The following is an 18,055-nucleotide window of genomic DNA, read 5'->3' on the forward strand; positions in this document are numbered from 1 at the left end:
CTTCAGTCGACAACATTTTACGTAGACACGACATCGCCTCCTTGGATATGACTTCACCGGCCAAGAGTTCAATGAGCTCTTTGCACGTTTTTTTTCGGTCAGGGACAGAACCACCGAGTGCCGCAAAAGGGCGTCGAGCGGGCGCCTAACACACACAGTCCATATTGCGGTCTAAGATGGGAAACCTAGAAGCCGTCGCGAATGCGGACATGGGCACAGCCCCACACAGTGAACCTCTCTATGTAGTTAGGGGTAGCTCAGGCCTGCCGAGGTACTATCGGCCTGCCTTATCCCCCGCATCACTCATCCCTCCACCGGCATCGCAATCGAACCCGGGTTTCCGTCCAGTGCCACCTCCGCAACCAGGGGATTCTCTTGTCCGAAAAGCGACAGGGAGACTGTTGATACATAAAAGCCCGTGACAGTCTGTGAATCTGTGTTTTGTAATTCAAATCTCGGGCGAACCTCTGTCCCACGATTCGCATTCTTTTGTCTCTCCTTGCCACACAAAACGAGCAATTTCAACGATCTTCGCAATGCCCGGCCCCGGAGTTGGTTTCGAATACCCGCCCAAGAGTGTCTCTTGGTGCAAGAGGGATCTTTTGCTCTTTGCCCAGTCCATCGGATGCAAGGCTGAGGAGCTTCACTTCCTCTACGAGCTTCATCCCAACTTCGTTCCTTTTCCCACCTATCCTCTGGCTTTGTGTAGGTATTTCATATGCTCACTAGGCTTTCCAATGTATAACTGACGGCTTTGCAGCCTTCAAGCTCGACTCCTCAGATGTAGTTGACTTTTACGCCGCCCAGAAGTCCATTGCCATCCCCGGCGTGCCTGTCTTCGATCCCGCTCGTGTCGTTGACGGACAGCGCCGGATCGAATTCTTCAAGCAGCTTCCCACCTCCTCTGAGGGCAAAAGGTTTGAGTCGCGGACCAAGGTTGTCGGCGTCTACGACAAGGGTCGCCCGGGCTCTGTCGTCGAGACCCAGACCGATATCGTAGATGCTACCAACAACGAAGTTTACTCGCGCATCCACACCTCTTCCTTCTATGTCAACCAGGGCAACTGGGGCGGCCCTAAGGGTCCCGCCACCCAGAACTTCCCCCCTCCCAAAGACAAGAAGCCTGATGCTGTGTTTGAGAACCAGACGACGCCCGAGACTCCTCTTTTGTACCGTCTGAACGGCGATTACAACCCCCTCCATGCGGATCCCGAGCCCGGCAAGAAGATGGGCTTCGGAGGCGTCATCATTCACGGTCTGTACTCGTGGAATTGGGCTTGCCACGGCCTGCTCCAACACCTTGGCGGTAGCGACCCCGCCAACATCAAGGAGTACCAGGCCCGCTTCGCCAGCCCTATCCGTGGTGGTGATAAGCTTGTTGCGTCGGCCTGGAAGACTGGTGAGATCAAGGACGGCTGGGAGGAGATACGTTTCCAGGTCCAGATCGAGGGTGGTAAAGTCGTGCTCAGCAATGGACGCGCCCTGATGAAGTGCGTCGGACCTGCTCCTCATAGCAAGTTGTAAGAGAGACTGTGGTCATTGTTGTATATATATATATATATATATAAGCATGAGCAAGCGGCTGCTGTTTGTATGATTGGAAATGGCAGAGAGATTTCGTGATACCATAACGATGCCAGCAGTAACAAAGAATGGGCGGATTTCTAAAACTATCGCTAGCGTCAGCGACATCTTTACTTAATCGTTTTGGCGTCAATGTTTGCATTTGTCAGGAGGTTCCGTGATGCGGTGTTATGGTGTTGCGGTGCCCGCTGATGTTGTCCAGTTCTTGGCACCAAAATTCGTAGGTCTTAGGGCGGCTTGCACCTGGGATAGTTAGGTGCATTCAAACAGTGGTTTGCTGCCTCAAATGGGACGCTCTACCAGTCCTCCACAGTGACACTGCCTTCCATTTCAAAGTATTGTATAGCACGCTCAACTGAACGAACAGAAATCGTCAAGGTAGCAACCAAAATTACATCCTCTTCGACAATCAACATTCGTCTAGCGGTACAGCTCAAAGTGTATCAAGCGGTGGAGGAAAAAAAACTTGAACAAAATCAGACAATCGCTTTTTGTGACCGTTGGTCTTTCAAACATTGTCAAAAGATGTCTTCCGTTACCCCTCACATCGGCCAAAGAAGGTCCTACGACGGCGCTCTGTGCACCGTCCGGTTTATTGGTGAGGTCGAGGGCACCACCGGCTCATGGCTTGGAGTTGAATGGGATGATCCGACACGCGGCAAACACGCCGGCCAGCACAAGGGCATCCGATATTTTACATGTAAGATTCACCCATCCTACCGTGTAAACGCAGATTGTACGGCCATTTAACGCTATCTCAGGCAAATCCAAGTCAGCGACAGCAGCGTCTTTCATCCGTCCAACTAGACCGGCAGATGCACCCCAGACCTTTCTCTCTGCCCTCCAGCTCAAGTATGCATCTGACGTGCCTTCCGAGAATGGGCCCATGCTGCCTGAGAAGCAAATCGTTGTCGGTGGCAAGGTTGCCGAGGAGGTCGGCTTTGACAAGATTCGCCGCAAGCAGGCCCAGTTGAGCGAACTGAAGATTGTCATCCTTGACGGGTCATGCATCACCTCTGCATATTCACATAACACAGACCGGGAAGATCATCAGACCATCCGCCAGACTTGTCCCAAGGTCGTCGAGCTGGATATCAGCCGTAACTTGTTCACCGACTTCGGTACTGTGGTGGACATCTGCTCCGAGTTGGATTCTTTGCACAGTTTAAGAGCCAAGTATGTCCTTTTTCTTTTTGTGAACTTCTTCGAGGCCAAGTCCGCCTGCTACGAACCATTCGAAGATGTGACGAAGACTGACACTGAACAGCGGAAATCGTTTCCAAAACGTCATCGAAGACGACAAGCTCAATGGACCGCATAAAGCCTTCAAGGGCGTCAAGGAGCTTGAACTCGGCGAAACCCTCTTGAGTTGGTCTGAAATATGTCATGTTGCCTCCAAGTTGCCTTCCTTGACTCTTCTCGAAATCGGCACAAACCAGCTGTCTAGTCTCGCACCAATCCCGCCAGCAGTATCCTTCACATCAACACTGGTGTCTCTGAACCTGGAGTTCAACGAGTTTACATCACTGGAAGACATTACTGCTCTTACGAGTATAAGTACCCTTCGAAATCTGCATCTGAAGGGTAACTCGATATCCACCATCATGTCCTCCCCTTCTAAAGAGGTACCGGTTTTTGGCAAGAGCCTTCAATATCTCGATATGTCGTACAACAAGGTCAGCGATTGGTCATTCGTTGATGCTCTTCTCGACGTGTTCCCCGGATTGACTTCTTTGCGATTCTCCCACAATCCAATTTACGAGAATCCGGGACTCGAGGATGGGGCTGTTTTGGAAACAGACAGCTCGAAGAAGGGCACCGCCGCCAGTGATGAGGCATTCATGCTGATGGTCGCGCGCCTCCCGTCTATCAGGACGCTCAACTTCAGCAATATCACTGCCGCGGACCGTACCAACGCTGAGATGTACTACCTTTCCCGCATAGCTCGACAGTTGTCAACCACCGCGGAGGCAGAAGAAGCCCAAGTGCTGGCACGCCATCGACGCTGGGCTGAGCTATGTGACCTCTACGGCGAGCCAGTAGTATCCCGTCAACAGGACATCAACCCGAATTACCTTGAAGCAAGGCTGATTACTGTTCACTTTTACCTAGCCGAGCCGGCGTCCAGTGAGTCAGGCGTCAATACGTCAACGGAAGAGAGGATTGTGCAGATACCCAAATCTTTTGACATTTATGCAGTCAAGGGAATTGCGGGGAGAATGTTTGGTTTGCCGCCTCTGAAGCTACGACTGGTGTGGGAGACTGGTGAATGGGACCCAGTTGGTGGGTTCGACGATCACGATGGTGACAGTAGTGAAGACGAGGAAATAGAGGCAGAGAGAGAGCGCAGACAGGATGATGCCGCCTCTCTCGCAGGCACATCTATAGCCGGAAAGAAAGGTGGAAGATTTGTGAGGCGCGAAGTTGAGCTGAAGGATGGTCCTCGCCAATTTGGTTACTGCGTGGATGGCCTTGAGGCTAAACTCAGGGTCGAACTGCGGTGAAGATAACGCGCAAGCAATGCCCTTGTGTTAGACAATCGGCAATTGTGTAATCCCAGTCACCAACCGATCATGTTCGACACACCACAGCGATCCAAATACGATTGTCAGAAGGCTTATTCCGGTCCTTCCAGCCCATCTCTCTCGTATGTTTGAAGAGTCGTCTGTCTGTTTGTTCACTCAAAGCTTTAGCGCTTGACAAGTTCTCTGAGGATTGTCGGGTATAATAGCTGCAGCAAACCTGTGTTGACAAAGTAATAGGCAACATGTCACGGCATGCCAGACATGACCCTATAAAGCTGGATCTTTTGCCCTCAGTTCGAGCTAACGTCTATAGCCAGAACAAGCCAATTCGAACAAAGTCTTATTGCTCCTCCTGCGGCCATACGCACAGCCCGAGTGATTCAGGATCTCTTTACCTCCCATTAGCTGTCTCGCCAGATACCAAGACGTCAGTCAACCTCACTCACTCACCATGGTACCGCAACCTCAGTTCTTCGTTGCCCGACCTGACACTGAGGTTTTGCGTAATGACACCGGAGCAATCCATAGAAAACAAGGTCCGATGGTCCCCTTGATTGCTGTGGACGAGCTTCCCGACTGGATTGACATTGGCCTACCTCGAGAGCTGACGGTCGAGCAGACCACAGGGCTCTATAACCTCGGTATTGTCCCGCACAACGAAGGCACATACAGGGTACGGATCATCGAGCCTAATTCCCATGAGGAATTTGGGTGGAGAGACTCGTCCAAAGCTACATTGGTCTCAAAGGGTGCCTGCGCTCCTGGACAGCGGACCATGGCTCATCCTGGGCACTCAGAGCGAGTTCCGTATAACACACCAGCAGGTCCCACCGGAAGTGATTCCAGTACAATCCATTCCTCTTCTTTTCAGGAAAAATCTCCGCATATTCCTCACCCTAGCATGGCACCGACAAGCACAAACCCGCCCAGGATGACCCGCGCCGAAGATGAGGCAATGCATACAATGCGATGGGCCGATCTGGTCGAAAGGAGCATCGCCCGAGAAACCGAAGCACAGGATGCCAGCCGTCATTCTGCCCTACTCGCACCACCTCCTTCTCCCCAGTTCGCATCTCATAGTCATCCGACTGTCCACCGAGACGACATGTCCCCTATCGGCACTACAAGCACTGCGAATCATAGGGCAAGCGTCCCCCACAACACAATGGCTACACCACCCAAGCCCGCCGCTGCCAACACCGATGTTGCAACACCTGCTGCCAGCCCCCCTACGCTAGTTCCCAATCCTGCTGGTCCTGGTGTCAACAGCTCTAACACTACACCCGCTGCCGCTTCTTCTGCTTCAGTTGCCCAGGAATACTGCCGCCACTGGTGTCAACACGGCACCTGCAAATGGGGCACCTTCTGCCGTCACAGGCACGCCATGCCCACCACGCTTGAAGGTCTTCTCGAGGTTGGCCTCTGTGAGATTCCTGCGTGGTGGATTGCTGCTACTGGTATCGGGATGTCTAGCAAGGCAAAGCAGACTGTTGTTGCTGCTGTTGCTGCCGGTGTTGGTGGTGGAGGTGGTGGTGCTAGTGGTGGTGGTACTAGTGGTGGTGGTTCTGTTCCTCCTCCACCCGTCCCTTGCACTCCCATGGCCCATAACCCCCATCACATGCTCCCAAATTTGTCTGGAATGACACTACCAACAACAGCAAAAAAGCTAAGCAACAGAAAACTCAAAGCCCAACAGCGGGAATTCAACCAACGCCTCCGCCTCCTCAGTTCCATGTTGATTCCCCCCGGATATGGTAGTCCTCACCACCCGCTTCGTCATCCGGCTGATGCGTTGTTGGTGCATGGATATGGACATGGTGGTGTCTCTGGCCAACAGCAGCAGCAGCAGCAGCAGTCCCAACAGCGATTTGAGCGTAAGGGAGAAAAGACGCCACTGGATAGAACCCGCAAGAATGTCAAGGTAACGTTTAACGAGGATGGGACGGTGAGTCTTGTGACTGCTGATGACGGGGGTCAGAAGGGGGTTGCTGCTGCTGATCGGGGACGTGCTGATTCTGGAGGGGAAACGGTTGGGGGTGGTTTTAAGCCTGCCGTTGTCGATGCCGGTGCCGGGGCTTCATCGGGGGCGATGTTAAATGCTGCGACGGGGAAGCCCGTTGCAGGCGATGGTGGAGCGGGTGATGAAACGGATGAGAGAAAGGAGAAGGAGGGGCTCAATGAGAAAAAGCCGGTCAAGGGCCTTGCGGCGTCTATGCATGCTCCGAAGCAGGATCAGGGGCAGGTGGTGGTCACGATTCCGGGTAACATGAAGGCGACTTGTGAGGATGAGAATGAGGGCGGGAGTATGGTACAGTTGCCGGATGTTCCGCGGCTGGTCGAGATCTAGAGGCTGTGAGATTTTGGATGAGGATGTAAGCAGATATTGATGGAGGCCTATGGATTAGAAATATGTACTCGTTGTAATAGAGTGTGCGTTGCGTATATGGGCGATATGTGCCTGCGGAGGACTATGAGACACTGGAGGTCACTGACATGAACATGAACAGCAAGTTCTTGAAGAGTGAACCCAATAGCATTTGGTACTCGTGATCAACCGATCAACTCTACAACATAGACCACCAGAGACTGGCCTACAGTTTCCATTTTCTCCTAGTCCAGCCTTATTACCAACCATCCCGACATCCGAGAAGGTGCAAAACAAAGCATCAGATTGGGGCCCCGTCAGCTTACATATCAGCCATCACCCTTATATCCGACTCCATTGCCGACCAGTGAACAATTGGACAGCGAGACACTGTCGTTGGTACCGCAAACTCTCATTCAACTGTATTTTACCTCCAGGATGTATGGCCAATCGGTTTCTGAGAAGACACGCACGTCGACGCCTGAGCTTCCCTAGCCAACTAAGTAAGGGAAACCACCTAATTGGCCAGTAAAATACAACGTGGGATTAAAACCCAGTTCAACGAGGAAAAGCGATGACACTGAATAACGGGAAGCCGCGGGCCCCGGTTACAAGCCACTCGGATTTTACACCGCGCTCCGGAGATAAGCAACGAACGACGTCTCGAATCTCGATGTTCTTCCGCGGTCTAGATCTCCATTTCCAAAAACAGCAAGGTTCCTTGTGTAAAGTCCGGGTGGCGGGACGCGGCGAGCCGAACCACCCGCCGCGAAGGGAGCCCGCGGGGTTCAGACGTCATGGATCTCCCGGCCGCGGGGTCAGATAATTCGGGGGACTGTGATTCTGAGGCGATGTGATGGAGAACGGGCGGGGTCTGAATTGGGATCGGTACCATAGAAGATATTCCGAGAATGAAGCGACAGGTTTATTGAAGACCCTTGAAGTCTGACTAAGATATCGTATGGGGGGGTAATGTATAAGAACTGAAGCTGCCACCCTCATCTGAAGCCAAGAAGATCACACGTTCACTACTACGGTCACAACATAACCTTGTACATTAAGCAAAATTCTTATAATTCATTTTCAGCCAACATAACCCGGCAACATGCCTCAACTCGTCGGAAAAGAAGTCGGGCCAACAGGCTTCGGCCTCATGGGTGAGTCTTCGTCTCCCTCTCCCTCTCCCTCACACATCGTCCAACTCCCCAAACTAAGAAACCACACAGGCTTCACCTGGCGCCCCAACCCCGTTCCCCAGGAGCAAGCCTTCGCTACCATGCGCGCCGCCCTCTCGCACGGCCTCAACTTCTGGAACGGCGGCGAATTCTACGGGCAACCCCCGTACAACTCGCCCATCCTTCTCGAGCGCTACTTTTCCCTCTACCCAGAAGACGCCGACAAAGTCGTCCTCTCCATCAAAGGCTGTGGCGGCGTCGACGGGATGCACCCCGACGGATCCGCGACCGAAGTCCGCCGATCTTTGGATACCGTAATCCAGCAGTTGAACGGACGCAAAAAGTTGGATATCTTTGAGGCTGCCAGACGTGATCCGAAGGTGGACATGGAGGAGACGTTTGGGGTTATGCAGGAGTATATCGACAAGGGATTGTTGGGGGGAATCAGTTTGAGTGAGGTCAGCGCGGAGACAATTCACAAGGCGGTCAAGATTACGAAGGTGGTGTGTGTGGAGGTCGAGCTGAGTTTGTTTGCAACGGAGGTCTTGGACAATGGGGTGGCGGCGGCTTGTAAGGAGTATGGCATTCCGTTGATTGCTTATAGTCCTTTGGGAAGAGGGGTAAGTTTTCCTTTCCTTTATACTTTCATGTCTTCACTTGATTTGGGGGCAATGCCAGCTAACTACCTACGGCAACAACAGATCCTAACCGGCCAGATCAAATCGCGTGACGATCTTTCAACGTTCCCAATGTTGCTTCACTTCCCCCGCTTCTCCGAGGAGAACTTCGACATCAACATCCAGCTTGTCCGCCAGGTTGAGGAGATGGCCAAGAAGAAGGGTTGCACGCCCGCGCAGTTAGCCATTTCTTGGACAAGGTGCCTGTCGCGCCGGCCGGGCATGCCAGAGATCATCCCCATCCCCGGCGCTACGACGGTGGAGCGGGTCAACGAGAACGCTGTGTTCGTGGAGCTGACGGATCAGGAGATGGACGAGATTGATGCGACGCTGGCAAAGTTCGACGTCAAGGGTGCGAGGTACCCTGACTGGATTCCTACCGATACGTAAGAGGGGGCGGATGCTAAGCTACCTCTATGTTTGTGGACAAATGTCTCAGGATAAGGAGAGAGAACGAAGAAACACCATGAAGTGATGAGCAAAACAGTCACAGCGTAGATGGAGATCTTAGGTGTTGCGAATAGTTAAAATCATAATCTGTTGCATCTATCTTGCCAATATGGTCGTGCTATCGCAAATGCTCCAAATCTGTTGAACTTGTTCATGTTAGCAGGTCAATCCTTCAAACACTCTGGTGTCTATGAATAGTAGTTTGGTGACATGGCGGGTCAGGGAAATAGTAATGTGTTGATAGTCCACACTGAGCCTCGGTTGCCCGAGGGAACTTGAGAATTGCAGAATTCTTGGAAGAATCATTCATCATAATGCCGGGGAGGGAAATCCAGACGGGAGAATGAGTAACTTACAATGAGAATAAAAGGAAAAAAGAAAGAAAAAGAAAAAGAATCAACAAGCCAAACGCTAGCAAAGGCGAAGAAAGGCCGGATTGGCTACTAATGAACTGCCGACACGGAATGTGGCACGAGCTGGTGGTCCCAGACGGTGCTGCCTTGGAAAAAAGAAATCGCTGGAGGAGAACGAGGTGAAGATTCTGTCATCTCTTCGATGTGCGTGCCTTTTTGTTGCGCCATGTATGGGAGAACCTGGCCTAGTTACGTAAGCACACTGTGCTCCGACTGTCAGCAAAGGGTTAGGGTTATAAACCTATTGTTGACATTCAGGGGTGAAGAGCCAAACAGCTGAGCCAGCAAATTTCAGGAGACGCTCTGTTCACAGAAGGTTCATTCCGTCACCAAGCACTTTTAAGGCTGTACTCGAAGCAATCAAAAAGACAGTCACTGCACCCAACTTGGTGATCAACGGAGCATGCCATTCGAATGTCTTCCACCCGCACACTAATAAATCAGGCGTCTGACATCTCCTCCATCCTACTTCTCCTGCGCTTCTTTCAGTGAAATCATATGCTCGGCCTTTTGCACCAGCTTCTTCACACTCTGCCATTCCTCATTCTTCAAATCCTCCTTTCCACCCAGATCCGGACCAACTTCGAACATGGTGACCGTGCCGTCGATACCGCCAGTGGCCAATCGCTTGCCCTCAGTACGCTCCCACTTGACCTTGTTCAAGCTCTTGCTCAGCATTGGTCGTCCATCTTTGCGTGGGCTAGGAGAAATGCGTGCAACGGGCTCCTCAGTCTCCACGGTGATATCCCACAGCTCAAGCCAGCCTGCGCCGTCAACCAAGCTGAACACACCAGGCTTTACTGGTGACCAAGCCACATCATAAACGACATCCTCGCGCACAAAGTCTATCAGTGGTTGGACGCCGTTATGCTCTTGACCGGGTACGTTGATACCGCCACCCGTTGTCACAACCGTAGACGTTGCCGCAGGAGCGCGCGCCTTCCAGAGTTTGACGCTCCAATCCAAGCTAGCAGACAGTACGAGATCCCCCAAGTCGACAACACCCCGTGCGGGATGGAAGTCAACTGCCATAACGGGAGCAGCATGGCCCCTATAACTGACGCGAGCATCTACACCAGCCTTGGCACCGGCGCGATCGTATCGATGGCACGGGTAGATGGACCCCTCTTCCGTACCAACCAGGAAGAAAGTCGGGTCGGCCTGCGGGAACGCCATACACGTGGGACTCATGTCTTCAGTCCTGGATGGATGGGGGGCAATAAGTGTAAGATTCTCTTGAGGCTGGGCGAGCATGTCGATACTCCAGCCGCACATGTGGCCATCTGTTGAGCATGATATGATGTTGTTGGCGTTCTGCGTGCCAATGATATCGATACAGTAAACAGGATGTGTGTGTCCGGAACCTGTCAGGGGCGTCTTTTGTACGGGAGCTGACCTAGCGCGCGTGTCCCAGAGCAGAACTTGTCCGCTGTAGGCTCCGCCAATAATCAGGTTAGGGTGAAAAGGAGAAAACTTGGCCGTTAAGATGTCGGATTGCGCATGGAACACAAACTCGGGCCTATCGTGCAAATGCATATTCCAGACCTGCACGATTCCATCTGGGTCATGGGGTGCCGAGGGGTTCTTGGTGTATGATGCCAGGAGTAGTTCACTGAACTTGGGCGAGAAGTCAATGGAGCTGATCATGCGCTTCTTGGACCACCGCTCGTCATAGAACTGGGCCAATTCCTTCACCTTCCGCCGACCCTTCCCGCCCGTGTTCCCGTTCTGTTCGTCTTCTTCATCGACATCGTTTACGCCGAGGGTATAGTCCGTCAAAATATCGTATTCCTGGTCGAGTGCCTTTTCGATAACCTTGGTTGACTTATCGATAAAGTCCATAAAGTCGTCGGATTGCGTAACGGCGTTCAGCTCTTCGTCGGTGAGATTCCTCGTGGGAAAGTTGGCCGCGGCAGATGGCTTGTACACTCCATCTATGACGAGTTCCTTGGCCGCTTTCAGCTCCTGCTCGATCTCCTTTCTTATGTTCTCGCGTAACTCTTCTTCGCGATCCCGTAACCTCCTGCTAACCCTAGTCTTAGTGGGCGATGCAGGCGGTTCGTCGATTTCCGAGTCCGAATATCTACGGGGCTTTGGCTGGGGCACCCAATCGTCCGTAGTTTGTACTCCTTTGCTGTACGTAAACACTTCCTTTACTGGCGACGGTGGGCATTCGTAAACAGTCGTGAGAGTCGTGGAAAGGACCTGCGTGGTCTGATTTGAAGAAGCGAGTATGGGGCCGAGAGCTGGCGTAGCATATTCCGAGGGCGAGATACTAGTTTCCCCGGCGCTTATTACGCTGTTGGGTCGACTTCCATGGAGGCGGGGAGAATTTGCGCCGGTTGAGACTGATACGGGTCTGCTTTCGCCAACCAGGCTTTGGATCAGAGTTTCGATCTCACGACGGCTTTCTGCCCTACCGGGCGTTGGGCTGACTATCTGGACAAAAACAGATCAGCTTTAAAAGCGAAAGAGCAGATACCAAGCAAGGACCATCCACTCACATCGCTTGCGCTTCCTATGCTCAAGCGGGCATTAACCTGAGTAGCACGGAGCTCTCGCTGGCGCTTCAGCTCGGCGAGCTTCGCCTTCTTGGCGAGGATCTCATCCCGACGTTGCTGCATCTTTGCAAATCCTACTATTCAGTCCCTGAACAGACTGGTCCCTGAAGTGCCAACTTCTGCTGCCGGCGCAAGCCCTTGAGGGGGCGCAACGCGGGTATCCAGCACCTGGCAAAATGCGGTCGACTATTTGAAGGGATGCGACCCGTGCGAGGTAGAGCGAGCTTTGATAGCTTCGTGGGAGGTTGAGGCGGATGTCGCGTTGTCTGATGTGCAGGTGGAGTGGAACAACGGAAAGTGAAGAGGGGCAAAGCTGCTGAGTTGCGACGTGGTGTTATGGCAATGATAAGGCAAGGCAGCTAAGTAATCTGTAGTCAAAAAAAAAGAGGTTTCAAATCTAAAAGCGGTGCTGTGTTCCAGACTCTCACGTCCAAGCGCGACGTCCTTTCGTTCCTCTTCGCGGTTGATTGCCGCAAGGAAGGAAAGGGAGGTTGACCAAACAAAAGACAATGGATGGATGTTTCCGTTTGGGGGACTGGCCTCCCGCGCAACGGGATTCAGCACACCCACCTGAGCACCTCCTCCAGCTGCCCGCTGCAGTGGGCATCCTCTCTTCCACTCACTCCCGCCATTCGAGGGTCCAACCTAACTTTGCTTCTGCCAACCGGGGCCCGCCTGCTGCACTGACACCGGGGGGGGGGGGGTGTTCACCCAGCCTCAATGCACGTGATCGCCACTGCTCCTCGCCGTCGGGCTGCCGTCCCAGGCTCTCCGGCCGTTAGTCGGCAGGCAGAGAGGTCAAGAAGGGCATGTCGTTGATAATGGTAAGGAAGGTACAGGTAGGTACCTCTAGTCCTGGCAGTGAGTGCCCGCCCCCCCGGGCTGAATGCCGCACGTGTGGTGAGCCGCGCTGGCGTCCGTCCCATATCGCTACGGTCCAGTGGGTGTTCCCGCTAGCGGGTAATGCTGTCAGGGCCAGTCAACCGCTGTGCAGGGAAGCCCGCGTTGGCCGCCAACCCGCCGGAGCAGAGGCGTTCTTGCCGTAAAAACCGGTAAAGAAACAGCTTTTCGCCGGGCAGCCAGTCGGCTGTTACTAAGATACAATGGTACTGTGGGTAAGGAAGAACGGTGGACGGTCACGGCTGCGAAAATTCCCGAAGCTCCAAAACTTCATTTCGCATCCTGAGCACCGACGTAAACGTCCTACCTTGGAACTTTCCACCCCCTCAACGCTAAACGCTCGCAACTTTTCCCTCGTTCGACCCGACGACGCACCACCCAGGACCCGATTGACCTCCTCAATTGCCGTCCGCCGCACCCCGACCGTCTTCGAGTCCACCTTTTAATTCCCCTTTCCTCCGAACCCCCGAGCGCACCCGGCCTCGCCAAACACCAACTCGTCCAAAAATGTCGTCAAACGCTTCCAAGGCTGGATCCAACGTGAGTTGCACCATCGTTGCCGCCGCCGCCGCCGCCGCCGCCGCCTCCACCAGCACCACAACTACCGTAGTCATGCACTACCCGTCGACTCTGTGACGAGAGGAGTGGGGGGAAGGGACATCTTGTGCGCCTACTGGCTGCCCTTCTCAAAGACACTACGCGGTCACCGTCGCGCATTTCTCGAAAGCTATAGTTGGGAAATCAGAAAATGTTCGGAAGCTAAAAATGGGATATCCCGCAGGTCCTCCGGTACTCGGCCCTCGCCGCCGGTATCTTCTACGGCTTCACCCACCAGAGGTCCATCAGCGCCGCTGAGAAGGCCGCTGCTGCCCAGCGCGAGTACGAGCACAAGCAGGAGCTAATAAACAAGGCCAAGGAGGCCTACGCCAAGTCCAAGCAGCCCGTTTCCGCCGTCTCTACTCCTAGTGGACGTGAGTTCATGCCCGATTTTTTTAACGTGATCTGCAGTCCTCCTCCCCCGGATCCGGCGGCCCGCATTATTTACTCGTAACCAAAGCCGGGGGAGGGTGTTCTAGGGGAAGAATGGACTTGCTAACCAGGTGCCTGACTCTGCCCCCAAAGAAACAGTCAACCAGGATCCCATGAGCCCCAACTTCGACATCGAAGCCTACTTCAGCGCGCTTCTTGCGAAGGCCTAGATGGGGAAGCCGAGATGAAGTTGTGCACGCAGGACGCATGGAACGAGTTCAAGATAGACGCGCTTCGCATCGCAGGGAGGCAATTATCAATGGGTTTATTGGGTTTGAACGTCAAAGAAAGGAGCAGGGAAATGGGAACTGCCGAACGAGGGTTGTTTAGGAAAAAAATAGAGGAGGGCGTTTACTGATCACCAACTCTCTCGTCCTCCGCCGGTCTGAGGAGGGATGCCAACTGCTGCCTTGGGAAAACGGGAAACGGCCAAGAACGACGACAAACACTGGACACACAAGACAACCGCTTCATCAACGATATCCATGAACCCATTCCCTTCCCCCACCAATTTTCACCCCGCAGAATACATGTGGATCGCGTATTGCCTTGTACACAAGACAAAGGGATCCCGTGTGAGATTTCACCTGCTGCTGTTTCAAAGGCATCTAATGATGTTTAAGCATGGTGTGTATTATTTGCCCAACCTACCACATACATCTAAAAACAAAGATAATTCACTCCAAGACATAGTGACGGTATAAATGTTCTTTTCTTTTCGTTCCTTTCTATCAGACAGACAGACAGACAGACCTGTTTATTTGGTCAGCCTGTACTTAGTGTACATTACTACTGCAATTAGAGGGCGGACAACAGGCTAAGAGAAATGTATCAGGGTGGTAATGGCCAAGAGACGACATTCTCGTCCTTTCTGGCTTTCTTAGTCAAGTGCCTTAGTGGGATTGTCCACGAGCAAGACGGATTGATGTGTTTATGGCGGTGACCCCATGGCCACCCCCTTTCCCCCCCCTCTCCCCTTTTTCTTTGTTTTGTCCCCCTCCCCCCCTGCTCTTCATGGCTGCTCTCATAACGGTTCTATGGCACCCTCCTCTCTTAACTAGTATTAGTACTGTTCACTTTGCTCTTCATATGTTCAAGAGCGCACCCGTCTTCTCCTTCTCAAGTTACGGGACTGACTGGAAAAAGGGGAAGCCATCATTTACATATTCGTATTCTACCTACCTGGACTATCCTGCCAAAAATCCTGACGGATATCCCACTGCCGTCTTTTCGACAGCCGAGGCTTGAAAGACATTCAAAGCAACCTCTTCTTGAGTGCTTCTCAGTCTCATATTCAGGGTAAACAAACTGCAATGCAAATTCTCCACAATTGTCCATGTTGGTGTTGCTGACAAGTATACGATGTTAAATCTGACATGCCACCCAACTCACTACGACCTCCAACCAAGTTTGTCACCCCGCAATCCATTTTCCGGGGTTTTGAAGACTCCTGATATTGCACCACCAATCGTATAATAGGGTGAAAGGAGTAAACAAACACCAAAACCAAAGACCCACTTGACGCCATGCTAGCAAGACAAACCAACAATAAAAAGCCAAAGCGACAGACGCCGAGTATTTCCACCTCGTTACCAGACTGAATAGACTCAAATTACGTAGTACCCCCTCACAGATGAAGTTACACCCTTGCCGGTTGCAAGTTGTGACTGGGCAATCAGGCACCGGGTCGCGCAACTCGCTGAGAAAAGTTGGTTGCAGTAGCCAGACGAAGCTCTGAGGTCGTGCGCCTGGCTGGCTCCGCTGTTGTATCATACTGAAAGTGCCTTGTCCGTAGCTGAGGGTTGCCGAAAAGAGGCCCGAAATGTGTCCCCATCCGTGACTGTAGGACATCTCGATAAATAGTCGGAACCTCATGCCATCGACCTTCACGAGCAGCGGCAAGAATACGGGGCGCAGAAAGCTCGCTATTTGTGGTATCGGAGTGGCGTGGTAGTTGACCAGTTTCGATAGCAATTTTCAGCCACTCCTCGTCCGATGGTGCAGCAAGAACGTTATTCGAGACGATGCTTTGGTGCCCTGAGAATGCCTGAGGTACGGTCAGCGCTGAGTCAATGCCGCCCTCGTCACTCATGGCCTCGCCCCCGTCCTCGTTCATGATTTCGTCTTCGTCTTCGTTCACAGCCTCCGGCGCAGCTGCCCTACAGAGCTCAGAGCTAGACTCAGGCTCAATCCCGACCCTGTCCCGAGGATAGGTCAAGTCAGGGAATCCGTCGGCCGTAGTGTCCCGGATGGTAACCCCCTGCTCCTCTTCGTACTTTTCCTTGGCCCATCTTGTGCCCTCCCACTTTGTCAGATTGGCGATTTCCCATTCGGTCAAACGGAGGGCATCGAAGGCGCGGAAGAGCCGACGGTGCCATGTCCAGCGGCTTAGGCGAATGCGGTGAATAGGGTGGTTGTAATCCAGGCCGGGATACTTCGCTTCTTGGGTGTCGATATGACCGTAATACGAGTGTACTTCTTGTCGAACCTCATAAATCAGATGCCTCTGGAGAAAGACGGAAAAGTTCGGGGGATCCGATGGTCGGGCCTTTGGGAACATGTACCCATAGACAAGTTCCTCGATCGGGGGCTGTTTCATCTTGGGCTGACGTCGAAGAACCTTTCTGACACTGCCGCGTAACGTATTCGTGCGTTGTGCGTGATTATGGGAGTTGATGCTTGAGTTACTGATGCTGCCGCGGTTTAGTAAACTTGAGTTTGATGTGGTACTGGTGGTGAGATGTCAGTAAGGTAGTTGAGGGAGGAAGACAAAGCGGACTGGAGTCTGAGGGAAGAAGTTGGTAAGTGACAGTAGGGAAGGCGGATATGGTGTGACGGGCCGGAGAAGGCAGGGGTGAAGATTAGGGAGGCTCTGAGGACGTAGGATGGAATGTGGTTGCTAAGCTGAACTGCCACATGTTGCTTGATGTAAGTAACGTACGTACATTGGCTGATGACACTGGGCAGGTGCTGGCAGGGTCTCTCGGCTTGTGACTTCTGTCCGACTTCCCAAGTGAATGCCGAGGTTCTCCGGATGAACAGGATCGCTGTTGTTGCGAAACGGTCATATGGGGAGGAAAAGTGCAATAGGAAAGGAAGGGAGCATCAAGTGAACTGGTATGAGAGGGAGTACAGGGCAAATATTAATAACAGTCGAGGGCCGGCACCCAAAGAAAGAAGACCGGAATGGCGACCCCGGATCCATGCCGTGTCTAGATTCATAATGAACAATACAATATGGGCGACCGGCGAATGCGGCCTCGAAGGAGTGAGGTGGTGGAAGGGAGAAAGTGGGAGTGGCCCAAGAAAAAGGCCTAGTCTTGTGCTTGCCCATCAGTCGAGAAACCCGAGAGAAAGAAAAGGTGTGATGGGATGTCTACACCCTAAGAGGTACATAGAGATTCCAGCCCTTGGCCCAAAGAATCACCAAAAGGAAAGCCACACGGGACAAAGGGGACAGGCGTCAATCTTTATGTTTCCACGGCATTCATGAAAGTCTGGTCGGGCAGAAGCTCTTTGTTATTATACGATGCCGCCAACCGTCAGCATATTGGACCGAAAGGTACCTGCCTCTGGAGGAATACTTTGTCGAAGCGACGAAATCGAGGGTCTTGCCGTGGGTGACTGTGGATCTCTGTGTATCATCCGATAATAGTGTAGTGTATACTGTGATGGCCAGCGGTCGGGAGTTGCATTCAGGGATTTGCATAATGAATGAATGGCAAGGGGCAGTTGGCTGGAGAAGAAAAAAAGTGGAGACCCGCCCTACGCCCTCTCTGTTCGACTAGCGTACAATGGCGCACGACGGACTACCTGTTCCCACACTCAAACGCCTGTGCAGTCTTGGCGGACGTGTGCGTGTACACACACACACAACTTTTTGGCAAAACGGACCATCGACAAAATTTCATTTGCTTATATCTCTACCAAACGAGGAGATGAAAGAGAACCGACTTGAGATTTAGAATTAGAGTACTTAAAATTATCAAGAGAAAAGTTTTTTCTATAGGATAATTGAATTCCTTCATCTTCGTCTTTCGTTTCAGTAGTCCATTTTGCCAAAAAGTTGTGTGTGTGTGTACACGCACACGTCCGCCAAGACTGCACAGGCGTTTGAGTGTGGGAATGATCAACTGTTTGGACAAACACGATCGTGAAGTTGGTCTCGGGTTTACAAACCTCAACCCACACAGTCACTGGCATCAAAACCTCATGGAAACCGCCAGCACTCACAACGTCAAGCATAACTTGCACAGAGATGGGGGAAAACATCAGATCCCACGCTGTCAATCTAACCACTATATCTCCTATCCATCACACTGCCTGTACATGCCCTGGCCATCCATGATGTTCAGACTGGAAGAAAATAAATGATG

The 18,055-nt window shown here is 52.5% G+C and overlaps 7 protein-coding genes across 8 annotated transcripts; 5 read left to right on the forward strand and 2 right to left on the reverse strand.

The window, feature by feature from the left end:
• The first annotated feature begins 162 nt into the window (after positions 1-162).
• Positions 163-1,701, forward strand: NCU09138 (peroxisomal dehydratase). The gene is made up of 2 exons (XM_953817.3): positions 163-705; positions 761-1,701. The coding sequence occupies exons 1-2, from the start codon at positions 537-539 to the stop codon at positions 1,522-1,524; spliced, it is 933 nt and encodes a 310-aa protein (XP_958910.1). The 5' UTR covers positions 163-536; the 3' UTR covers positions 1,525-1,701.
• A 228-nt stretch (positions 1,702-1,929) lies between these two features.
• On the forward strand, positions 1,930-4,218 carry NCU09139 (tubulin-specific chaperone). Its single transcript, XM_953818.2, has 3 exons — positions 1,930-2,284; positions 2,346-2,760; positions 2,852-4,218. Exons 1-3 carry the CDS (start codon positions 2,110-2,112, stop codon positions 4,086-4,088), a joined length of 1,827 nt encoding a protein of 608 aa, XP_958911.2. The 5' UTR covers positions 1,930-2,109; the 3' UTR covers positions 4,089-4,218.
• A 342-nt stretch (positions 4,219-4,560) lies between these two features.
• Positions 4,561-6,489, forward strand: NCU09140 (hypothetical protein; the record flags this gene model as incomplete). The annotated part of the gene is made up of 1 exon (XM_953819.2): positions 4,561-6,489. The coding sequence occupies one exon, from the start codon at positions 4,561-4,563 to the stop codon at positions 6,454-6,456; it is 1,896 nt and encodes a 631-aa protein (XP_958912.1). The 3' UTR covers positions 6,457-6,489.
• A 633-nt stretch (positions 6,490-7,122) lies between these two features.
• On the forward strand, positions 7,123-8,882 carry mig-9 (menadione-induced gene-9). The gene is made up of 3 exons (XM_953820.2): positions 7,123-7,631; positions 7,701-8,269; positions 8,351-8,882. Exons 1-3 carry the CDS (start codon positions 7,580-7,582, stop codon positions 8,714-8,716), a joined length of 987 nt encoding a protein of 328 aa, XP_958913.1. The 5' UTR covers positions 7,123-7,579; the 3' UTR covers positions 8,717-8,882.
• A 599-nt stretch (positions 8,883-9,481) lies between these two features.
• ro-6 (ropy-6) lies at positions 9,482-12,392 on the reverse strand. Its single transcript, XM_953821.2, has 2 exons — positions 11,694-12,392; positions 9,482-11,628 (listed from the first exon to the last, which is right to left on the reverse strand). The coding sequence occupies exons 1-2, from the start codon at positions 11,811-11,813 to the stop codon at positions 9,655-9,657; spliced, it is 2,094 nt and encodes a 697-aa protein (XP_958914.1). The 5' UTR covers positions 11,814-12,392; the 3' UTR covers positions 9,482-9,654.
• A 579-nt stretch (positions 12,393-12,971) lies between these two features.
• Positions 12,972-14,363, forward strand: NCU09143 (hypothetical protein). Its single transcript, XM_953822.3, has 3 exons — positions 12,972-13,190; positions 13,432-13,621; positions 13,773-14,363. Exons 1-3 carry the CDS (start codon positions 13,158-13,160, stop codon positions 13,847-13,849), a joined length of 300 nt encoding a protein of 99 aa, XP_958915.1. The 5' UTR covers positions 12,972-13,157; the 3' UTR covers positions 13,850-14,363.
• Positions 14,364-14,791: 428 nt separating this feature from the next.
• NCU09144 lies at positions 14,792-17,375 on the reverse strand. Of its 2 annotated transcripts, none has more exons than XM_011394947.1 (2): positions 16,625-17,375; positions 14,792-16,372 (listed from the first exon to the last, which is right to left on the reverse strand). In XM_011394947.1, the coding sequence occupies exon 2, from the start codon at positions 16,276-16,278 to the stop codon at positions 15,355-15,357; it is 924 nt and encodes a 307-aa protein (XP_011393249.1). In that variant the 5' UTR covers positions 16,279-16,372; positions 16,625-17,375; the 3' UTR covers positions 14,792-15,354. The 2 variants fall into 2 exon arrangements, with proteins under 2 accessions (XP_011393249.1, XP_011393250.1); XM_011394948.1 differs by having other exon boundaries at positions 14,792-16,408.
• Positions 17,376-18,055: the final 680 nt, after the last annotated feature.

The sequence above is a fragment of the Neurospora crassa genome, linkage group I (assembly GCF_000182925.2).
Source record: "Neurospora crassa OR74A linkage group I, whole genome shotgun sequence".
In the NCBI taxonomy this organism is placed as follows: domain Eukaryota; kingdom Fungi; phylum Ascomycota; class Sordariomycetes; order Sordariales; family Sordariaceae; genus Neurospora; species Neurospora crassa.